At 39.0% G+C, this 23,580-nt stretch overlaps 2 protein-coding genes across 3 annotated transcripts in view; one reads left to right on the forward strand and one right to left on the reverse strand.

Annotated features, from left to right (window-relative positions):
- LOC120301742 (sodium-dependent neutral amino acid transporter B(0)AT3-like) overlaps window positions 1-2,171 on the forward strand; it is a 40,435-nt gene extending 38,264 nt beyond the window's left edge. For both annotated transcript variants that reach the window (XM_039329303.1, XM_039329304.1), the window contains exons 11-12: window positions 86-242; window positions 1,363-2,171. In XM_039329303.1, coding sequence (XP_039185237.1) covers window positions 86-242; window positions 1,363-1,545 — 340 coding nt within the window. In that variant the 3' untranslated portion in view covers window positions 1,546-2,171. The remainder of the gene's footprint in view (window positions 1-85; window positions 243-1,362) is intronic.
- A 217-nt stretch (window positions 2,172-2,388) lies between these two features.
- TERT (telomerase reverse transcriptase) overlaps window positions 2,389-23,580 on the reverse strand; it is a 44,723-nt gene continuing 23,531 nt past the window's right edge. Inside the window, exons 9-16 of the mRNA XM_039329302.1 lie at window positions 22,946-23,059; window positions 19,765-19,836; window positions 18,869-19,057; window positions 17,687-17,813; window positions 17,162-17,223; window positions 14,217-14,341; window positions 13,211-13,327; window positions 2,389-3,381 (exon numbers count right to left, since the gene is read on the reverse strand). Coding sequence (XP_039185236.1) covers window positions 3,278-3,381; window positions 13,211-13,327; window positions 14,217-14,341; window positions 17,162-17,223; window positions 17,687-17,813; window positions 18,869-19,057; window positions 19,765-19,836; window positions 22,946-23,059 — 910 coding nt within the window. The 3' untranslated portion in view covers window positions 2,389-3,277. The remainder of the gene's footprint in view (window positions 3,382-13,210; window positions 13,328-14,216; window positions 14,342-17,161; window positions 17,224-17,686; window positions 17,814-18,868; window positions 19,058-19,764; window positions 19,837-22,945; window positions 23,060-23,580) is intronic.

The following is a 23,580-nucleotide window of genomic DNA, read 5'->3' on the forward strand; positions in this document are numbered from 1 at the left end:
GCATTACATAAAATTGCTATATTGCAAATTAAGCTATTCCATTGTGAACTAAATTGCTAGTGACTATAAACCAATTTGACCACAGGTTCTGTGATAATGTGGAATGGATGACTGGAAGACCAGTAAATTTATACTGGAAGGCATCCTGGCAGTTTATCAGCCCTGTACTAATGGTTTCAGTCTTTTTGAGCTATCTGTCTATTCAACGGCCATCAACCTACAGTGCATGGAATCCAAGCTATGTATGTTAAACTTGTTACTTAATTTCTAGCTTTTATTTTTATGCAACAAAAATAAGGATTCAGTCAACACCATAGTATTGCATAAGCAGTTCCCCATAAAAAGATAGTGCTTAAAAATCAAATTTATCAGCCAACTCAGATTTAGAAAACGTTAGCTATAAATGAGACTATCCCAGTGGTGGCAAACCTATGGCACGGGTGCCAGAGGCGGCACTCGGAGCCCTCTCTGTGGACAGTCTCCCCAGCCCGCCTCCTCCCACAGCCCCCATGGAGGAGAGTCATCCCTGGGCGCGGCCCACACGAAGCAGCGCAGCCAAGGACATGGTAGCCGGGCAGTGGGGGACAAAATGCCACCCTTACGCCATCGCGCGCAAATGCTGCAGGGCATGGGTGGAGGGCGTGGCCACCATGGTGGTGCTGGGCTGCCTGGGTGATCTGTGGTGGGCCATGGAGGTGGAGGATGGCCCAGTGGGCAGGGTGGAGCAGGGACGGGGTGGGGCAGTTTTGGGCACTTGGTCTCTAAAAGGTTTGCCATCACTGGACTATCCAGTTACAAGATATGTATATCAAATTGGCAATACATTTCTTCTTTGCTGTGTTGCTTTCATTGTAATAGTTTACCATCTAGATTTTTTAGTTATGGTTGTTCTTTGTCAGCTGCTCCGAGATTATTAGTCTGGAAGCAGATAAAGAAATAATGTGCAACAAAAATATATGTCATATATTTGCCCTCCATTGGCTGGGTGCTGTGCTTATTTTTATGGGATACCAGTTAAGAATGCCTTCTGTATATAGGCTGGGGTAGCAAGTATGTACGCATTTATCACAATAAAATAAGAGTAGCTTATCATCTACATTTGAAGAGCAACTTGCCTCTCAAGTATGTACGCATTTATCACAATAAAATAAGAGTAGCTTATCATCTACATTTGAAGAGCAACTTGCCTCTAACTATTCATTATTCCATGTCTTTGTAAAAACAAGAGATGAAGAATAATATGAGATCTCCTTGCAAGAAAAGCAAGGCACATCCTTTTGAAGGATTGTCAGCCTCTGTGTAGACCCCTTTGTACTACTATCATTCAGTTTTAATTTTATGCAATGTATGTTTAACTTATAGGAAGAGTTTCCTGCAAAACAGTCCAAATTTTATCCACGCTGGGTTTTACTCATCGCTGCCTTGGTTGTGGTCCTACCGTGCATATGTTTTCCAATGGGAGCCATTTGCCATTTTAAGCAAGTATTGCTGAAAAGGAAGGAGAAGCAAGCCCTTCATCCATGTGAAAGCACCCAAGGCAACTGATGCTCTAGGATTCTATCAGCTGATTCCAGTGATCCATAGTAAACCAGTTCAGGTTCTCAACACAGAAAAAGTATATTAAGGCAATCTATGAAAATTAAAGAATATATATTGTTTATATAAACTTCTATAGAGTTCTTAGTGAAAGTAGCCAAAGTATTCATACAAATAGCCTTTATACAGTATTATATTCTGCAATGCTACAAGTTTTCAAGAATTTGGTTTAAACATTTCTGCATGTTTTTAACTGAAAAGGCTACCAGAACTCTGGATTTACAAGAAAAGGTGTAATAAAAACTACAGAGAAGTGGAAAAATAAAACACAAGTCAAGTAAATATGGTCATTTTAAGAACTGACTGTAAATACACAGTCAGTTCTTAAAATGACCCCGTGGGTAGAAACTGATCAGTGGCTGATGAGACAATTTTTGTGAACCACTTTCAGGGCAGGACCAATGATCTAGTGTGGTTTCATTTCCCCTTTGTGCTGCACTTTGGGGGAATGGAAATGCCCATCTCACAAGCTTCCCTTCTTGCTAAAGTAGGGTTGGACAGGAAACACGGAGAGTTTTGTCCCAAACGGCAAACGAAAACACCCCCATTCAAATGTTTTGAATCTTCTACTGAAGCAAAACTCAAAACCTTCTGAGGGTTCTACCAAGTGAAATAATGGAAATTCAAATCAAGCTCCTTGCTATCTTGTTTTTATTGCAGGGCCATAAAAATGGATGTCATGATACTCCTTGTCAACCATCTAACCTACAGGGCAAAAATTAAGAGTCCGAACTATCTTCCCTATATCCAGGGAACATATCTATTATTTGCAGAGAGAAGAACAGACCAGCATGGGTTGAAACAGAATTTTATATGGCAATCTAGCCAGAACTACAGTACATCAATTACTTTGAGATGGATTATTTAGTCCTAGAGATTACTTATTATGAAGAATAGGACAGTAAGCACCCATAGAGTTCTACATCTTCTTTAGCAATTAGCCTGGCAGTGGAGCTCCTTATTATGTCAGCACTGTAGGAAAAAAGATGATTTTTCTGATGTAGTCTTAATGTCAGCAATAAAACTACAGCTGTATCTCGAATCTGTATGCTTGAGTGCATACTCCAGCAGGGTTATTCATCAGAATTTAAGGGAAGCAACTTGGTTTCAATACTGCTCATTATACCATGTAACATTTAGTATTATTCTGATGAGGTTTTAGAGGAGGGAATATAGTTTTTGACAATCGTACATTACAATTTGGGCATTACACCAGAAGAGATAGCTGGTTTACCACTCCTGGATTACACTATTTTTTTTCTTATTAAAAATGAAAACAAACAAACAAACAAAACCCAACCAGTTCTAATTAGATAAATTTTTAAAATTATTTTGTGAAAAACATACTTGTTGATGATATAAAACTATTGCCTAAATTGTCTTAATCTCTCAGTAATCCACAAAATTAAGCCTACATCCAGTTGGGCTATAATATCATGCAATGTTCTTGCTGTGAACTACTTATCAAGAACACTTGTTTGGGGCTTTCTTTCCAAAGGATGGGGCAAGTATTTTACAATTCACCGCCAATAATAACATTGTATGTTTCACTAGAAGCAAGGCAAAGCTTAAAAAAAAATTAACTTGTTGCATTTCCAAATCCTTGGTAGAAAAAAAATCTCACATGGGCAAAAAAATTAAGCAAGTGGAAGGCAAATGTGAAGAATGTTGCTTTATAGAGCTAATCCAGGATGGCTTTGAAATCTTCATATAATGATGGGTTTATCACTTCAGTAAGCAGTTGCATGGTAGTTTCTGGAATTTGCCGAGTCAACCGTAATTTACCTACAAAGAAAGAGTAACCAATTACTTCTTTAGACCAACAAGTGATTCTGAACAGATGTTTCCAGATCACCATGTACCTGGCTTTAGAAAAAAGCAGACAACAAAGCTCTGAAAAAGTTCTATCAGTCACCTTCCTTCTGTAGGACTAATTATTGATATCTTTGGAAATAATTAGCTTCAATGTTTAACAAAAAATAAAATAAAAAATAATGAATTAGATCACAAACATTGCCAACAGCAACGTGGCTCAACTCTGCTAAGTATAATCAACATCATTCATTCATTCACCCATGCATTCATTCTGTTGTGGTTATGATTAGCATTTGTCTCGCTTGGCTGCAGAGTCCATTTGTTTTGCATTGTTGTTTGCTTCGGTTCACATAATGAAACTATCAATGCATGATGTGATAAATTTTGGTTTTCAGCCAATATGTTCAAGAAGCTGATCTGGTGTGTGTGTGTGTGTGTGTGTGTGTGTGTGTGTGTAAGTAAATGAAGGAGTGCTAAATTTTGATTATACGTCACCAAACTGTTGTTAATTCTTAATGACCAATTAGATAAATTATCTCCATGATGATCTGTTCCTACCTAACTTGTTCTTTTCAGGTCTTCCAAAGCTCTACTTACTCACTGCTGTAATTGAGTCTATCTGTCTTCTTGCTGGTCAGCTTCTTCTTCTCTTTCTTTTTATCTTTCCCAGCATTATAACTTTTTCAGAGAGCTAGAGCTTTGCAGGATAATTTGAGTCTGGTTATTTGAATTAGAACTCCTTTTTTGATGATCCATTGCGTTGTTTTCTTGACTGTTCACAGCATTCTCAGGAGTCTTCTCTAATAACCACAGTTCAAAAATGTCAATACTCTGGGAGCTTCCGGTGGGAGGCGACGGCGATGGCGGCTAGCTCTTAGCCGTCCAGCTGGGGAAGTGTCAGAGCCGCGGAGCGCAGCGCGCATCAGCTGGCCCGCGGCTCGGAAATCCCTTCCCGGGCAAAGGGAAGGGATAGAGAACGCAAGAGTAGAGGTAGAACCCCTGAACCCCCTCTGGATTTATTTCTAGAGGGGGTGAAAGGAGTGTTCCCTCGGAGCTCTTGCTGATCTCCGCCTCCCAGCTGTTTTTGCTTCCTAGGAAGCAAAAGAAACCGCCGCTTCTATCTCCGTGTTTACAGCATTTTGGTGAGTAATTTTTAAACGGACGGAGCAGTTTAAAGGATTTTTTGTTATATTTTAGGTGTTTATTTTTTTTATCTTTTGATTTTTACTATTTTTCCTCCTTTTCTTTGTTATACTAGTGAAAGGACTTAAGATGGCGTTTTGAAAGTGTCGGAGTTTTTTTTTCCTTTCTCTTTTGTTTTACTTTCCCTTTTTAAGGACTGTTTTTTGCTTTTGCTTTTGCTTTTGGCTTAGAATTTTTTCTTTTGAATTGTTTGCTCTTTTACTACTTATTCTTGGGATTTATTCTGGACTTTTAATGATTATAGTTTGTCTCTTTTTAAAAATTCTTTTTTTCTTTTTTTCCTCCTCCCTTTTTGGCTGGAGGGGAAAGGGAAGTGACAATTGTGCTTTTTAAAATGGCTTCAAAGAGGCAGCAGCCTTCCTCAATACCCAAGGTTATTTCTTCTCCTATAACTTCCACTGCACAGCTACAACAACAATTTAAACATGCACCACCGGCTCAGCCACCACCCTCCCCTCCTCTACCTGGACTTTCAGTACAAGAGGTTAGAGGCATAATGGGAGAGATTGTAGTTCAAATGAGAGAGGAAATGACTCAATTTGTTTCACAGATTAAATCAGAAATTAAATCTGATCTCAAAGAAGAGATAACGGGGATAAAGTCTAAATTGCAAGAAAATAATAATGAATTACGACAAGATATACTGGCAGCTGTTTCAGGTTTGGCTACTGTGGTGGTTAAGCTTGATGCAAGGCTTGAGGAAGTGGAAGACAAAGTTGACTTTTTAGATGATAAAATTCAAGACGTGGAAAGGAAGGTGGACTCCTCACAAGAAGATATTTTGATGTTTCAGTATAGACAGATGGAGTATGCTCTGAGGATTAGAGGCCTCAAGGAAGATATGAATCAAGATTTGATGGAGGTGGTTCTTAGTGATCTGGCGCTGGCTTTGGATATGGATAAAGGAGAATTACAGAGAGAAGTGGAAAAAATTTATAGACTCAACTCCTGGATTGCTAAGCAGAAGAATTTGCCCAGAGATGTGGTGATTTACTTTACAAAGAAGTCCCTGCGGAATGAGATTATACAAGCTTTTTACAACAAAAGATTTCAGATTGCCGCCCAAGATGTCATCATTCTAAAGGAAATCCCATCTAAAATTTTAAGAAGTAGGAAAGACTTTGCTTTTTTAACCAATGAGCTTAAAGCTAGATCGATGCCATTCAGATGGGAAATTCCGATGGGTATCGTTTTGAGCCATGCTGGGACACGTTACAGATTGAACACAGTTGACAAAGCTAGAGATTTCTATACTTCGGTCCTGAGTGCAGGCTCAACTTCATCTGGTCGGAAATCTTTGAGTGGTAAGGAACCTGAGCAGCAATCTGAGGCACTAGATTTGGTTTCCGCAGGGATGATAGAAGTGGCAAAGCAACGCCAAACGCAGGCTAAAGAGCAGAGGATGACTCGTGCAGCCTATAAGCGTAAAGAGAAAGAGCAACGTAAAAAAGAGCCCAAAGAGAATTCTCCTGGAAGTGCATCACCGCCGGTGGGAGGAGCAAGACCCAAGAGTTATGCAACACACGCAGCTCTGTCAGAGTTTGATGGTGTCTTCTCCAGGCTGCGTGCCAAGGGAGATGGCAAAGTTTTTGACCTGGAATGTTAATGGATTGAATTCTCCTCAGAAACGGAAAAAAATCTTTTATTATTTGAAGCAACATACCAATGATGTTATTTGTTTACAGGAAACTCATATTCTACTTAAAGATCAGAAATATTTAGTTAATGCTCGTTTGGGATCTCATTTTATATCTCCTGCACCTGGGAAGAAAGGGGGAGTTGTTATATATGTCAAACAAAACCTGCCAGCTTGTCTGGTAGAATCAGATCCCCAGGGGAGATATGTGATGATTGAACTTGGTATTTATGGTAAGAAAGTACTTATAGTTGGACTTTATGCTCCAAATCAACAACAGGAACAATTTTATAAACAGTTACACCAAAAAATAACTTTGCTTGATTATAGATCAGTGGTATTAATGGGTGATTGGAATGGTGTCTTAGACACACAAAGGGACAAGAAAGGTTCCTCTCCTTTTCTTAAACAAGCAAGGCTACCTAAAGCCTTTTTTGATATGAAAGAAGACTGGGAATTAAGGGACTATTGGCGGGAACGTAATCAAGAGGAGAGAGACTTTACTTTTTTTTCTGACAGACACCAATCTTTTTCAAGAATTGACTTTTTCTTGATTACCACGGATTTGTATAATAAAGTAAAGAATGTAAAGATTTTTCCTAGATCACTGACGGATCATAGTCCAGTTTGGATGGAGTTGATTCAAGAGAAAGAGGAAAGAAGATCCTGGAGAGTTAATGAAAATTTGTTTAGACAAGAGAAGAATGTTCAAAAACTAAAGGAGTGTTTAAAGGACTATTTTGCTTTGAATATGTACAAGGGGACTTCAATGTCAATGGTATGGGATGCAGGTAAAGCATTTATGCGCGGTGTTTTGATAAAAATGAATAATTTTTATAAGCGAAATCAGATTCAGAAACGTAGAGAACTTGAAGATGAAATTAAACTAAAAGAAAGGGCTTTGATTCTAAATCCTTCTGATGAAAGTACTAAAGAATCTGTAAAGTTATTAAGGTCACAATTTAATATGTTGATAGCAGATCAAGCTGCAACCAATTTATTATTTATGAAACAAAATACATTTTGTAATGCTAATAAGCCGGGGAGATGGTTGGCTTATCAATTAAGAAAGAAACAGAGACAGAGAATAATAGAGAAAATAAATTATAAGGGTAAACTAGTTTCTCAGAAGGAATTAATTAAAAAATCTTTTTTGGATTATTATCAAAACCTATATAAATCTACTAATGTACAACTGTTAGATATAAATAAATATTTAGCTGAGGCAAGTTTTCCTAAACTGACTGAGGATCAGAAATATGAAATTAATGGTTTAATTACTAAGGAGGAAATTGCCTCAGCAATTCAACAATTGAAATTAGGGAAAGCACCGGGTACGGATGGGTTAACAGCTGTTTATTATAAAGCCTTAATGGAGGAGATGATCCAACCATTAAATGATCTTTTTAATGGTATCTTACAGGGTTTAGAGATTCCTCCTTCATGGCGTAGTGCTTTTATATCATTGATTCCAAAGGAGGATCAAGATCTTACTTTACCAAAAAACTATAGGCCTATATCTCTTTTAAACGTGGATTATAAGATATTTGTAAAAATTTTGGTAAATAGGCTTATGAGGGTGGTGCATCATCTTGTGCATAAAGATCAATCAGGGTTTATAACAGGAAGGTATATGAAAAACAATGTTAGACAAATTATTAATTTATTAGAATACTTAGATAAGAACAACCAAGTTCCTGCAGGGCTCATATTTTTAGATGCTGAAAAAGCATTTGACCAACTGAATTGGCATTTTATGCTAAGAGTAATGGAAGAAATGAATTTTGGTGAAAACATATTACAAGCCCTTAAGGTAATATATCAAAAACAAACAGCACAACTTATTGTTAATGGAGGTTTGTCGGAGGTTTTCACAATAGAGAAAGGTACTAGACAGGGGTGTCCTTTATCGCCATTGTTGTTTGTTTTAACATTGGAAATATTATTGATCAAAATTCGAGAGTCTCAGGAAATTAAAGGAATATATGTTAATAAAAAAGAATATAAGTTGAGAGCTTTTGCGGATGACTTGGTTGTTACTTTGTCGCAACCTGATTATTCTGTAGTAAACTTATTACAGTTGATTCACCATTATGGTTTGGTCTCGGGTTTTAAGATTAATGTAAATAAGACTAAAATTTTACCTAAAAATATGTCGAGTCAGGAGAAGCAGATTTTGGTTAACTCGACGGGTTTTGAGATTGTTAATAAGGTAAAATATTTGGGGGTGATGCTGTCTGTTTCTAATGCAAAATTATTTAAAAATAATTATGAAAGGTTGTGGGTCGGGGTACAGAAAGACTTGAAGAACTGGGAAAAGCTGCAATTATCCCTCATGGGAAGAATTGCAGTGATAAAAATGAATATTTTACCCAAGTTTCTTTTTCTGTTTCAAATGTTACCAATTTTGAAAAATGAGATTAATTTAAATGAGTGGCAGAAGGGTCTCAATAAATTTATTTGGGCAGGGAAAAAACCAAGGGTTAAGTTCAAAATTATGCAAGACTTCCGTGAGAGGGGTGGACTCAAGGTACCAAATTTGAAATTATATTATGATGCGGTGGTTTTAACATTAATTAGTGACTGGGTAAATTTGACAAACTCTGAGATACTTTATCTAGAGGGATGGGATTTACTTTATGGGTGGCATGCCTATTTAATATTTAATAAAAAAATAGATTGGGCTTTTAAATCTCATATTTTAAGAATTTCTTTACTTAGGATCTGGAGAAAATATTATAAAAGTGATTTTAAAGTACCATTATGGGCTATACCTTGGCATGCGATAGAAGGAATAAAAAGAGGGGTTAAAATGGATATGGTGTCTTATAGACAGTTACTTAAATGGGATGGACAAAACTGGCAATTAAAATCACGGGAAGAATTAGCACAAGAAAATTTTACTTATTCTTGGTTCCAATATAGGCAACTACTAGATAGATGGAAGATGGATTGTAAGGTGGGTTTTATTAGAGAAGATGAAAATCTTATTAAGCAACTGAAGGATCAAAGACAAACCCACATTAAGAGAATTTATGGGGTTTTAGTTGAATTGGACTCAGAAACGGAACTAATTAAAGATTGTATGATTAGATGGGCGCAGAACTTTGGTGAGCCAGTTTCATTGGACACCTGGGAAACTATTTGGGTGAGAAATGTCAAATTTACTCAAGCACAGAATTTAAGGGAGAATTTTTATAAAATGTTTTATAGATGGCACCTTGATCCACAAAAAATGTCTTACATGTACCCTGACGTGCAACCTAAATGCTGGAGATGTGGTTATAAGGAGGCTTCCTATTATCATATTTGGTGGTCATGCAGAGAGATAAAAGCATTTTGGATCAAAATATGGTGGAATATCCAGAGAATTTTTAGAAGGAGGGTAAAATTTACTCCGCAATTATTTTTGTTAGGTATTGTTACAGATTGTGATACAAAGGAGGTTGTATTGATGTTAAATTTGATCACAGCCGCGAGGCTGTTAGTTGGACAATATTGGAAGAAGGAATCTTTGCCTACATTGCAGGAATGGTTTTTTAAAGTAGCTTATCTGGCGGAAATGGCAAAGATTTCGGCTTTCTTAAAGCAACAAACGCAAGAGAAGTTTTTTGCTATCTGGGACAAATGGATAAAATTTATACAATTTAGATTGGGTATACAAAAATATCATATAGCTTTTTCATAAGTTTTATTTTTATATATATTATAGATATCTTTTTTGTATATATAAATATAAAGTTTTTAATTTAATTTTTATTTTTTTTTTTATTGCTTAAGCCTATATTCTGCTCTGGGAAGCTCAGGGGGGGGGAAGGGAGGGTTTTTGGGAGGGGTGTGGGGTGTGGGGTTTTTTTTATATGTATTGTTTAATTTTTTTTTCTTCTGTATATGTTGTTTTTTGTTTTGTATTGTTCTTGTTTTTCTTGTAAAATTTATAAAACTTTTAATAAAAAAAAAAAAAAATGTCAATACTCTTCCTATCTTGCACTTTTTCAAAGTCCATTTTTATTTTCCATAGAGTATCACAGGGAATATCATGGCTTACACAGTTCTGATCCTTGTAGGTTTACACAGTCCTTGACTGATGACCACGAAATTTTGGTCGTAAATTGTTGCAGTTTTACAATGGTCGTTAAGCAAGTCACTGGTCGTTAAGCGAATCACTTGGTTGCTAAATGAACCACTAAGTGAATAACCATTAAGTAACAATTCATTAAATTAGTTATTAACTGTATAACTCAATGGCTTGCCTCCAGTAGTTGTGGGTGCTCCATCATTGGAGGTCTTTAAGAAGAATTTAGGCAGACATTTGACCAGAATAGTATAGGGTCTCCTCCTCGAGTAGATGGTTAGAAGACATCCAAAGACCTTTCCAACATTGTTATTCTGTATTTTGTATTTGGCCCTAAGTCTAATGGGCCTTTTTTGCCTGAAGATGACAAAAGAGTCACAAAACGCAATCAAATGACTGTGGATTTTATAACCGCTCATAAATGTAAGCCAATTGCCAAGTGCCCAAAATGAAACCATTGGATGGCAGGGGTGGCATCACAGTTGTAATTTTTGAGGATGAATGTTAAGTAACAGACTATCCCAGTTGTAATTTTTGAGGATGAATGTAAGTAACAGACTATCCCAGTGATGGCGAACCTTTTAGAGACTGAGTGCCCAAAAACTGGCCCCGGCCCCGCTCCACCCCCCATCTCCCACCCCACCTGCCCGCAGGGCCACTCACTGCTTCCAGGGCCCACCGCACATTGCCCAGGCAGCCCATCAGTGCTATGGCGGTCACGCCCTCTGCCTGTGCTCTGCAGCATCAATTGTGCATGATGGGGTGTGAGGGTAGAATCTTGTCTACGCTGCCTGGCTGCCATATCCTTGGCTGCGCTGCTCTGTGTGGGCCACGCTCGAGGGTGACTCTCCTTCAGGGGGGCTGCTGGAGAGGAGGGGTCGTGGGGCAAGGCGAGGCTGGGGCAACGGCACGTGTGCTCACAGAGAGGGCTCCGAGTGCCACCTCTGGCACCCGTGCCATAGGTTCGCCACCACTGGACTATCCGAATAGACACATCAAACCATTATGAAGATCTTTTCCAAGATCTTCATGGCTGCTTTATCCAGTGTTAGTTTATGGCATATTTTTTGACTGCTTGTTCCCTAATATTGATCCTAAAAAGCAGAAGTGATCCACCATTTTGATATCTTTATTGCCAATTCTAAGGCTGGTTGTCAAGAGTTTGGTCTATAATCTATAATTTTAGTCCCATTTTTGTCATGGTGCTCCTTGACTTGCAAATCCTTTGCCTTTTCAAATTTAATACATAAGACACTATAATATAAGGTAAGGTTTTGGATCAGGAGCAGGAGGCTCAGGTTTTAGTTCTCCCTTGGGCACAGAAGTCAGTTATGAAACCTTGGCCTTAAATTATGATTTCACAAAACACCTATCTACCTATCTGCACTGGGTCAGGGTGCTGATTATGGTTTATAACTTTCAAGAGGAGGCCTTCATCTTGCAGTGGATTGATTTGGGCTGATAATAATAAAAATACACATGCATGTGCTTTTATTGCAGGAAAGATGCCAGTCATAGTGCAGCTAACACAATTAAAGAAGAAATACCTAGGGGGGGGGTAGGCAACCTTGGCTCTTTTATGACTCGTGGACTTCAACTCCCAGAATTCCTGAGCCAGCCGGCTCAGGAATTCTGGGAGTTGAAGTCCACGAGTCATAAAAGAGCCAAGGTTGCCTACCCCTGACCTAGGCAATATTAACTTGCAATCATAAAAATCTCCTTATTGTAGCAACATTCCATTTATAAATGAAACTTAAGGCAGAGTTCTCTGTACGTTCGCTAAAAGAAAAATATAATTTTCTTAATACAATTAAAACAATTAAGCAATTTTCTTAACACAACTAAAACAATTTATACTAATTATCACAGAAACTATTATTAATTTGACACAGATTTGCATTTTTAATTGAAAAATTAAAATTAGAAAATAACACTTTTGTATATTGCTATCAAGATTTTTATTAAAGAGGCATGTATAATATCATACTCCTATACTGAAAGCGCAATTGGAAATAGAGATAATATTTTGAGAGCACAGTAGTTGACAAGCATTACGCTGCATCTTATAGACTCTACTGATGTGGACAGATACATTTACTGATATGCACAAACAGATATAATACTTATCTCAGCCTAGCAGCTGTTAGAAGCAACCAGTTACTTGCAGCTTGAGCTAGATTGAGGCTGAACAAGAGTTACCCTCTGCTTGTCCCCTAGGCTGGCCAGACAATCTACCAAGGAATGGCTTGTCTTTTTCTAAAGTTCTGCTAGACTGTGAAGTTGCAGTGGAGTAGGGTGATAAGCTAATTCTGGTCTCCCTCCTCAGATGATGTGGAAAGAAGAATAACTATATCTGACAGGGCTTACAGAAAGAGGGTATCTAAGGTCCACAATCATGATACTAATCATCATATTGTATATAAAATGTATTGACACTCTATGCCAATGATGGCGAACCTTTTAGAGACCGAGTGCCCAAACTGCAACCCAAAACCCACTTATGCATTGTCGGGTGCCGGGTGGGTGTGGCCAATTGAGGGGGTGTGGCCAATTGGGTGGGCGTGGCTGCGGTGGGACTAAACGGCAGTCTGGGTGGGACGAAAAAGTTCAATCAATCAATTCCAACTTTGCAAGATCTTTTTTTTCCCCGCGAGAAGTTGAAAATGACTGATTAAACTTTTTTTTTTTGCACATGGCGGCAGAGGCCTAAAGTGAAAAGGTTTTATAAAACCCAGCTGAAGGCCTAGGACTGGGGCGACGGCACACAGAGAGGGCTCTGAGTGCCACCTCTGGCACCTGTGCCATAGGTTTGCCACCACTGCTCTATGCATTCACTTGAAAACATCTAAAAAGTATGAAGGACATCAAAGGAAAGGAATACTTACACTGTTTGAGAGGTCCAACAAGACACTTGTAAATCACCTTGTGATTTCCCAATTTAGTGCTGAAGGCATGGAAGGAGAGCCACTGAACTGCTTTGTAAGAATGTGGAACTGAGCTACCTGTTACAAGAAAAAAAGAAATCCCCCAAACTTAGAAATGTATTTTGTGATTCTGTACAATTGCTCTTCTATAAAACATCGCTACTCTGGCACTCTTGAGGGACCAACCAGACTGATATTCGAATGCACTACCGGTTATTTTATTTTACTTCAAAAAGAAGCAAAAAAAAAAAAAAAAAAAAAACCAAACAAAAAAAAAAACCAAAAACCAAAAACAAAACAAACCATGCTGTTGTCACCTTTGTGGGAAAATGATTGGGACCCGCACTTCACACAGGAGATTTAATTCCTCACTACATGCTGATGTCAAAATAAAAAATAAACGGTTGTACCCAGCAGTAACCCAGTGAGGGCTTCCTTTCCAAGCCAAAGAGCATCCCTCAGAGGAAACAATCACTTGAGCAGACAAAAAAGGGGCTTAATGTTACCTAGCTGGGTAATGAAATGTCTGCAGGCAACTGAGTTCAAAGGGCACCAAGGACTCCACAGTTAACTGCCCTTCTCTTAATGTCAAAGTCCCACTCCTAATCACTATTCTTAAAGGCTATTTGAAGGGAAAAGGGGATAGCAACTTCCAATAGTGCAACTTCAAGTTTAATTTGCTTTTAAGAAAGGAAAGAAGAGCTATTTTGGTCTAACTGTTAAGATACTGGTTTAGAAACCAGGAGGCTGTGAGTTCTAGTCCTGCTTTATTCACAAAGCCAGCTGGGTGATCCTGGGCTAGTCAGGGTCTCTCAGCTCAGGAAGAAGGCAGTAACAAACCACTTCAGAAATCTTGCCAAGATTACTACAGGGATTGTCCAGGTAATAAAAAGCATTAAACAAAAGTCAGCCCGGGGTAGACATTTTAAAAGTGGCATTAGGCTCAAAAGATATTTATTTCACCTACCTGCATTTTTAGTTTTCAGAAAAAAGAAGCAGAATGAAGCACTATCGGAGATAACCGTCAGGAAGAAACGTGGGTTATTTCTGATATGGTGATGAAATGGGAGCTGGAGAACACAGGCATGAAATCTAGCATGAAAAAAACCACAGATATTCCTTGCTTATAAGGGTTTCAGATGTACCGGCATTTAATGTCACTGAATTTAAAATTCTGAGGTGGAGTTTGTACTGGATCAAATCAAGGAATTGACTGGCTTTAAAGCCAGCACATATATGGACTCCTACGGGACTCTCTATTGCAATGCTCGCTGTGGAATTCTGGGAGTTGAAGTCCACATGCCTTAAAATTGTCAAGGTTGAGAAACACTGCTCTATTGCTTGGGAACTTTAATAGTTCTCCATTAACTCTTGAACCAAATAGTGATACAAACACAGAAGAAAGCACCAAACTTCTCCTTCTATTTGGCCTTGACCAAAGGGCATGTTCTATAATTCTGATAAGCAAATGTTTGCAGAGAGGAGAGGGGGGGAGGGGAAAAAACCCTTGCAAGAGAAAAGATATGTTCAATTGTAAAGTCATTAAAGGATTATCAGTACTTAAGAAAGTGAAGATGGGAATTCTAATGCAGCAAGCAAGGGCAAGGCAGGAAGATGCAGGTCAAAGCCCAGACAGATTTTATTCAGACACAATGTTCTGGAGCCAAAACTAGTTAATAAATTACATGCTTAGCCTCTGCTTTATGACAGCAGAAGAGAAGGCATGAGGGGTGGGGGTGGAGAGCAGCTGCATGTTCACAGTTATTTAAACTGACATGAACTGACATCGGTTTTGATCTAAGAATGATGCAGATGCATTCCTAATAACATTTACTTAACCAAGAAAGGGCCAAATGCTTACACTGACCCACAATGAAGTTCAGGCAAGCTTGCACAACAGCAGTTCTAAGGAGACCTTCTGTATATTGCCATCCCTGGCCATGCTGCTATGCCTGTCTAACTGCCCCTTCATTTTTTCCCCCAACAACCTCTGATCTGTTTAGACTCAAAGATTTCCCAGGTTATCAAACCAAACTCATGTCCAGTTAGTTTCTTTATTTTAAAAGGGCTTGCTTTTTTGCACTGGCATATTTCTTGGTGAAGATTTCTTGTGCTATTTGCTAGAATATTTGGGGGGGGGGGAAGCAGAACTGTTACCACAGGCACCCAAGAAATAGCATGGCTGGCTCAGGAATTCTGGGAGTTGAAGTCCACGAGTCATAAAAGAGCCAAGGTTGCCTACCCCAGCTTTAGACAATTAAATCCAAATATTTTCCAGAGAACATAGTACCACAATTAAATCCAAATATTTTCCAGAGAACATAGTACCACTTTAGACAATTAAATCCAAATATTTTCCAGAGAACATAGGATTTGATCTAAAGGAAATTGTAAAGTTGCAGATCTCTCATTTATGCATGGCCAGATTAAAAGTAAAACCTTGGACAAGAAGAAGACACTATGAAAACTGTTCTGCTGGTGGTTTATTTGTGGGAGGTGGGAATAAATTGATAAAGAAAGAGTTGGTTGTAAGAAACAGGTGTTTACTTTAGAGTGCATATACTTAGGAAACACAGGAAGTAATTTCAAGTAATTGGGAGCTTTGGAACTGAAGGCAGATCACCTCTTTTAGAAAAACCGCTATGCAAAATTATCCTACCAAACAGACAAGTATTATTTGTGGAACCTATAAATCATGTAAGCATTTCCCCAAATCTCCAAATGAATGGACAATATCAGTAATCACCATTTTTTAAAACAAAATTCTGAGAGCTGCCAATTCTATCTGTGTTACAACTGTAGCATTAAAAAGCATTATCGGGAGGAATGTGGATCAATACTGGAAGTTAACAAAGGCTGCCCAGATAATGCAGATCCTCCTAAAGAGTATAGTAATATATTGCAATATTTATTATGCTAGATCAGTGGTGGCGAACCTATGGCACGCGTGCCAGAGGTGGCACTCGGAGCCCTCTCTGTGGACATGCACGCCATGCCCCGGAGATTGCAGCCATCCTCTTCAACCAGCCACCCGCTAACTTGCCGAGGTCCCACATGTCCGGATGCATCCCAGCACCCATGCGCTTGCTGGCCTTTGTGTGTGGAGACCGATGGTGTCAGGCAGCAGCCGCCCTGGCCCCTGCCTCATCTTGCCCTGTGACATGGCACCCCCGCCCTGTCTCGCCTCAACCTGCAGAACCAGCTTCCTGCTCACTGCCCCACCCACCAGAGACCCCTGGATGTCCCCAACCCTGCCCCCACAAGCGTCCCTCCCCAGAAGCAACATCGAGCTGGCCATGCCCACCCTGGCCACGCCCACCCATCTGCCATGACCACTGTAGCCACGCCCGCCCGGCATCTGGCAATACATAAGTGAGTTTTGGATTGAGGTTTGGGCATTCGGTCTCTAAAAGGTTTGCCATCACTGTGCTAGATGTATTCAAAAGACTCCATTAAAGGGCCATAACCCACCATATTCAAAACAAACGTTGAGAAAGCATAGTGTCACATCTTTCTTACCCACCTCACATTCCAAGGGCGGTTAACAGGGCTTTAAAGCAGTGGTTCTCAACCTTTTTAATGCTGCGACCCCCAACCGGTCGTAAGTCGAGGACTACTCAACTGGTGCAGCACCGTTTGCAGAATGGAACTTTTGGCGGGCTCAGCAGGGCAGAGACAGCCTGGACAATTTCTATTGGCTTTTGAAAGCCAATAGAATTAGACTCTATTCAAGAGAGTCTATTCTATTGGCTTTCAAAAGCCAATAGAATAAAAGGGAGTAGCACAGCTAAGGAAAAGGGGAAAAAAATGGTGGACTGCGTTGTTTGGCGACCCCCGTGAAATGGTCGTTCGACCCCAAATGGGGTCCCGACCCACAGGTTGAGAACCACTGCTTTAAAGTTACATGCTTACCTGTAGGCCTGCAGAAGTAGTATCTTGTAAATATTAATGTACACTGTCCTAAGGCTATTGATCTATATTTAGAGCAGGGAAAATAGAAAAAAGATAATAAAATGTTTCTGCAGCAAACAAACATGCATTAAATCAAATTAAATCAAAATTGTAGATTGAAGGATATAATAAATATTGTATGCCAAGATAACTGTAATGACATCAGTTTCTGGTTCAAGTCGATTGGGTGGCATTAAATATTTAGATTTGACTGTATGTTTGAGATCATTATTCATATAAAGTACCGTAAATGCCGGCGTATAAGACGACTTCCGCAAGCGCTGAAATCGGCGCCAAAGACGGGGGTCGTCTTATACGCCGAGTAGTCTTATATGCCGGAAATACTGGTAGTTTCCGGCGTATAAGACGATGTTCTAGGAATGCGGCCCGGCTATAAAGACGGGGGTCGTCTTATACGCAGGGTCGCCTAATACGGCGGCATATGCGGTACTTTTCAGGCATCCCTTCTGGATTCTGCATTCTTACCTGTAAATCTACCAATAAAGGATGACATTTAAGCTGCAGGACTGTAAGCAATTTATTTCTCATGTTCACACCAGCTGTTCTAGTATAGTTGAAAGACAGGCTTGACCTGATAGATCTGTAAGCATAACTGTAGTGGAAGATAAGTGGAGAAGGAGATCAACGTAATTTAGACATCATTATAGTTCATTAGATATTTTTCCTATTACAAAAATATATTTAAGTTAGCTTTTACAAAATTCAAAAAAAGAATATTTGAAATAATGATCATGTAGGGAAGCATTAAACATTTTAAAATTAGAAAGTCATAACATCTTAAACATTTTGATGGCAATCTATAATTTTTAAAGAAGTGCTTAATTATTTGTAACTTTATACAAAAGGTTCTGGACTTATGCGGAAATCATTTGGAGTTTTCCAGAATTTAGGATTGTTGTTGAGTGGTCTGCCTTGTTCTCTCATCACACATTTCTACACATGGTTCCCTGTCACTCTTCAAACTTACAGCTCAAAACAATTCACATATCAAGGCTGTCATTTGGATGGTGCAATTCAGATTGAAAAATAAAAAGTCTTGCAATCTGCTGAATGATCAGCTCTATTAATTCCAAATATTCCTTCATAGAAATCTGAAACATTCCATTTTTAGATCTCCACAAATTAATCCATTAATCCAAAAATGCATCCCACTAAGTGTGTGATAGAGCATCTTTTATGCCTGCCAGATTTAATCTACAAACACAGCAAGGATTTAAGTTTTATAGAAATCAAAACTGTAGGTTATAGTAGAGGCTTGAAAGCTCATCTTTTTGCTTCTAGTAAGATATATTACTTAGGGTTATCAAATTATTTGAGTTGATTCATCATCTATTTCATAATCTATGTAGATTACTCTGTGTATTATGAAACACCTAATTTGGGAGGATAATATAGTTCTAAATGATTTTAAATTTAACAAAAGTCACTTGAATATAGCGGACTATTTTCACTATGTTTTTGTACTTCATATTCTAACTAACTTGCCACAACCAGCCTTTACGGATAAGCAAATATGCTGTTTACCTTTGGGTCTTTATTTAATTGAACTTTGCCTACTAAATTTAGCTTCACTGATTCATCCATTAAATCTTTGGTTTATCAACTATCTTAAGATTAATGCAATAACTATTCATCAATAGTACATACCTGGAGTAATCATAATAAATTTCAAGAGTCTGTGTATTAATTAATAATCCACACCATGGGATAACACAGTGAGCTGGTAATTGTTTGAACTCCAAGCTACGTGGAACGTTTTCATCCACAGGAAAATTCACCACAGTCTTAGATGGACTTAAAACAAAGCCATACTCTGGAATGCCTTTGGCTAGAATCCTACATGAACGAAAATATATGTTCCAAATTGCTTCCTAAAATATGTATACATCATGAATTCCACCACAATAACTAACTGTAGATACATATAAATTCCTCCAAATAAGTAGTCAGCTGTATAGTCTTTCCAAAACTCCAGAATTGTAATAGTTAGAATGAAAGCTGGGGAAAGCCGCTTGTAGGTCAGATTACATCTGATAGGTTAGGTTTTGATATTAGAATTGCTAATTTTAAGCAAGATGGCAATAAGCCTAAAATATAAGAACTTTATAACCTCCCCTGCCCCCCCCCCCCGATTGGCTTTTCTTCAGTTATATGAATTTAGTCACTGCTACTTGCTTACCCCCTTTTTTATCAAGTCCATTTTGGTTTTGCTAACCATGGAAAGAGCAAGGACTGATCACTTTATTTAGAATCAATATACCAGCAGGATCATAACCCATGCTTTTCATGGAAATCATTGCTACCTCTACAGGACTTTATTGAAAGTTTCAGTTTATTTCCTCTTGCATATATTCTAAAGAATGCATATATTTAAAAGAAAGCATTTTAAGTGCACCTTTATGGAATATCCATATAGAAAAATGTGAAAGAACAGCAGAATAGTACAAGGTAGGAATGTTTTCATTACGTTATGCACAGAAAATTAAAATTCAAGGAAAGACGATTAAATCACTCATTAAAAATAGTATCTTTCATTGTCATACCTCAGAAATGTTTTTGCTTGTTCTAAATGAGGTGTAACGAGCAGAAAATCATCTGTTAAACGCATCAGTACTCTGTAATATGAAAAAAAGTTAATATCTTGGTCGGGTACATTTAAATTTTAAAGCACGAATGCATTGCTCATATTTCTTCATTTTCCAATTACTTGAGGTAAACGTAATACACATATTACTCCCATTACATACACTATTCTATTATCCAAATCTTCATTATAAAAAAAAAAGTATCAGTGCTATAAATTAACCTTTCACCCATAAATAAAATTGGCACAAAACCAAACAGGATTGTAAATTCTGATCATCCATCACAATGATGGATGAATCCACTTGCTATGTTTAATTCCCATACGATGAGAAGCTGATTGGATTTGAATCTGAGCAGAAGAATACATTGAAAAAAAAACAATTTTTTTCTGAGAACTTAAGTAAGGATAACAGGATATGCTTGGATTTTTGCAGGCTTTCTCCATACCATCTGCCAGACGTCAGAGTCAGGCTGAAGATACAAATAAAGACTTCCTTGGCTCAAATGTGGCTTAAATTCTGAGTGTCCACATAATCTTCCTGGTAGCAAAAGTGCTTTGTCACTGCCTTTCTCCCAGATGGTTTTCAGACTTTTCAATTCAGGCTTTGCCTTCAGAATTTCTGGTAACCTTTAATCCAAGCACTAGCTATTCAACTCAGTATAGTCATTATTACTGATAATAAAAAAACTTTCCTAAATATCTTGCCAATACCATAATCTTGCCAGAAATCCTGATACACTGCAAGCAAATCAAATAAGCTTATACTCTACACATATCTGAGAATGGTTGTATTAATGTGGTGCTTATCCCAGCACCACATTCACAGAAGGGAAAATAACACCCCTCCCAGAAGTCTCAAAATAATTTAGTTTTGGGTCGAAGTGGGAGAAGAGGATAAATTCATTGTTGGCTCTTGACCACCTTTGTACAGGGGTCATCACATAGGCAAACATGGGTGCCCTTGATCTGTTTTAATGGGCTAGTACAGTGGTTCTCAACCTGTGGGTCGGGACCTCATTTGGGGTCGAACGACCATTTCACGGGGGTTGCCAAACAAGGCTGTCTGCCATTTTTTTCCCCTTTTCTTTGGCCATGCCCCTGGCACCCAGTGATGTATAAGTGGTTGGGGGTCACCACAACATGGGGAACTCTATTATGGGGTCGCGGCATTAGAAAGGTTGAGAACCACTGGGCTAGTATAACATGTCAATATTTACTTGTTCCGATTTAAATGTTGGAGGAGGTAAGAAAGACACAAGTATAGGATGTGCTTATTGCTTGATCCAGAAAGACTTGACTAAGTATTGGTTTTTTATTTCATTTCAAGCTGCACCTTTGAAGAAAGCAACTCTGCATTCTTATGTGTATGCCAAAGAATCTGTTTGGCACTGCTGGCTCCTGGTTATATCAAAACTGACAGCTTTTTGTACTGTCGTATTCTGAAATGGATTCTGGAAGGAGTATTTTTCCAGAAATGCCACTATTTTTATGAAGTACTAGCAAAAGGGAGTTTTGTCAGATTCCTGGAGACAAAGAGCTAAAATTCCTAGGCCTGTTTGAAATGCAGCTTTGAAAATAGTTTACATTTTGAGGCAGATACATATGGATGTTGGGGAGGAGGTACCGTGTTTCCCCAAAAATAAGACTCGGTCTTATTATTATTACTTTTGCCTCCAAAAGAAGCACCAGGTTTTATTTTGGGGGGGTGTCTTTTCCACTCACCTCCAGCGCCGACAGCCCTGCCCAGTTAGCCCACTTCTTCTGTGGCTGAAGGAGCAGCTGAGAGTGGAGCTCCGGCATACATTTCGCTCTACATGGGGCTAACCTTGAAGAGCGTTCGGAGGCTGCAGTTGGTTCAGAATGCAGCCGCGAGAACGATTGTGGGTGAACCAAGGTACACCCACGTGTCACCTATCCTTCGCGAGCTGCACTGGCTTCCTGTGGGTCTCCGGACGCAATTCAAGGTGTTGGTTGTCACCTTTAACGCCCTTCATGGCTTAGGACCAGGTTACTTACAGGACCGCATACTGCCGCACAGTTCCCAGAGACCGGTGAGGTCCCACAGATTGGGCCTCCTTCAGGTCCCATTGGCCAGACAATGTCGGCTGGCGAGACCTCGGGGAAGGGCCTTTTCTGTGGTGGCTCTGACGTGGTGGAATCAACTTCCCCCGAGATTCGAACTACTCGCACCTTGCCGGCCTTCAAGAAAGCTATTAAAACTCTCCTGTTCCGGCAGGCCTGGGGTTGATGTCCCTGGGGGGGGGGGATTCGATTGGGACATGCTGTGTGAATGTATTCATTTTTAATTGTTATACTTGTTGTTTTAAATTTTGTACGCCGCCCTGAGTCCCTAGGGATTGGGCGGCATATAAATTTTACTAATAAATTTTACTAATAAATTCCACAGTCAAAGGCCTTTCCGGAAAGCCACTATAGCTGAGAACTGAGCTATGGATTCAATCCATAGCTCGGTTCTTGGTTGCAGTAGCCTTCCGAAAGGCCTCTGACTACAAAATGCAAGTCTGGGGATGCCGCAGAAGAAGTGGGCCGGTGAGGAGAGGCCAGGCTGCAAGTTAAGTGGGTATGGGGCGCATGGGGCAGCTCCACACCCCCACCCAGCTTGATTTTTAGGTATGTGCCTCACCCCAAAACTAGGGTTTATTTTTGGGGTAGGGCTTACTTTTGGGGAAACACGGTAGTAATGGCATGTGTCATTACATCATACAAGTGAGGCAAATTAGAGATGTCATTCAGCTGACACAATATAATTTGTATAAATTTGATTTCACAGTGACACATGTAACAATGTAGCTTTAACCGAACACCTATATAGAATCTTCCTATATTTCAATTTGGCTAGTTTGCTTTACTGTTTCTCAACTTTCATCTGTTGGATTATAATTTAATAGACAGAATTGGAGCAAGAACAGACTCTGATCTGTAATATGTTTGGCAGACATGTGGGGGAAAATAATAATCCCTCCACCTCCTTTCATCCTTAATTGGAAGAGTTTATACTGGGCTTCATGTTATTACCTAAGCAATGAATGATACTTAATTTTTATAAAGATTGTAGCACAAGAGAGTTTGGTCCTTTGGGAATGGCTAAGATGCCAAACAGCAGAATAACACCTTACCCGTCCTTTTGCACATTGCACAGTAACTTGTTCTCCATGTCTCCATAGCAAAGGTTGCAAAGTAGAGTTGATAAAATGGAGCCCTGGGGAATTCCACAGCACTGCACATAGTACCTGAGAAATGCCAGGAACCAAAAGTCCACTGTCATTAAGAACTCAAATCTGGTAGTAAAATGAAGTTAGTTGTAGTAAGGCTGATCATTTCACTGCATTAAGGAAGTATTTTGTGATGGGCAAATTGTGTATCATATGAGAAACATATGACATGGACAATGATTTCCCTGTAAATAGAGCAAGTAAGTGGGGCTTGAGCTGGAATCTTGGTGGAGGGGACAGAAAATAGGCTTTTCTATTAGGATAACATTGCTCCAAGTTCTGTTGGATAGCAATACTCAGAATTCTGAATCGATGTATTGATTCATCTGCTCAACATTCCCTCAAATAAGCACCTATTTCTCTCTTCCCACCTGGCAATAAAGATTCACACTGGTATCTCATGGACTTCTCCCTTGGTATCTCACGGGCTTCCTCCCTATGTACTTCCTCTCTTTACCTTCAGCTATACAAGCAGTAGCATGAAACGGAATATTTCTGACATAGCTGAATAGACAACTTACCTAACTATATTCTTAAGT

The sequence above is a fragment of the Crotalus tigris genome, unplaced genomic scaffold (assembly GCF_016545835.1).
Source record: "Crotalus tigris isolate CLP2741 ecotype Arizona unplaced genomic scaffold, ASM1654583v1 scf7180000024391.5723578, whole genome shotgun sequence".
Taxonomy (NCBI): Eukaryota; Metazoa; Chordata; class Lepidosauria; order Squamata; family Viperidae; genus Crotalus; species Crotalus tigris.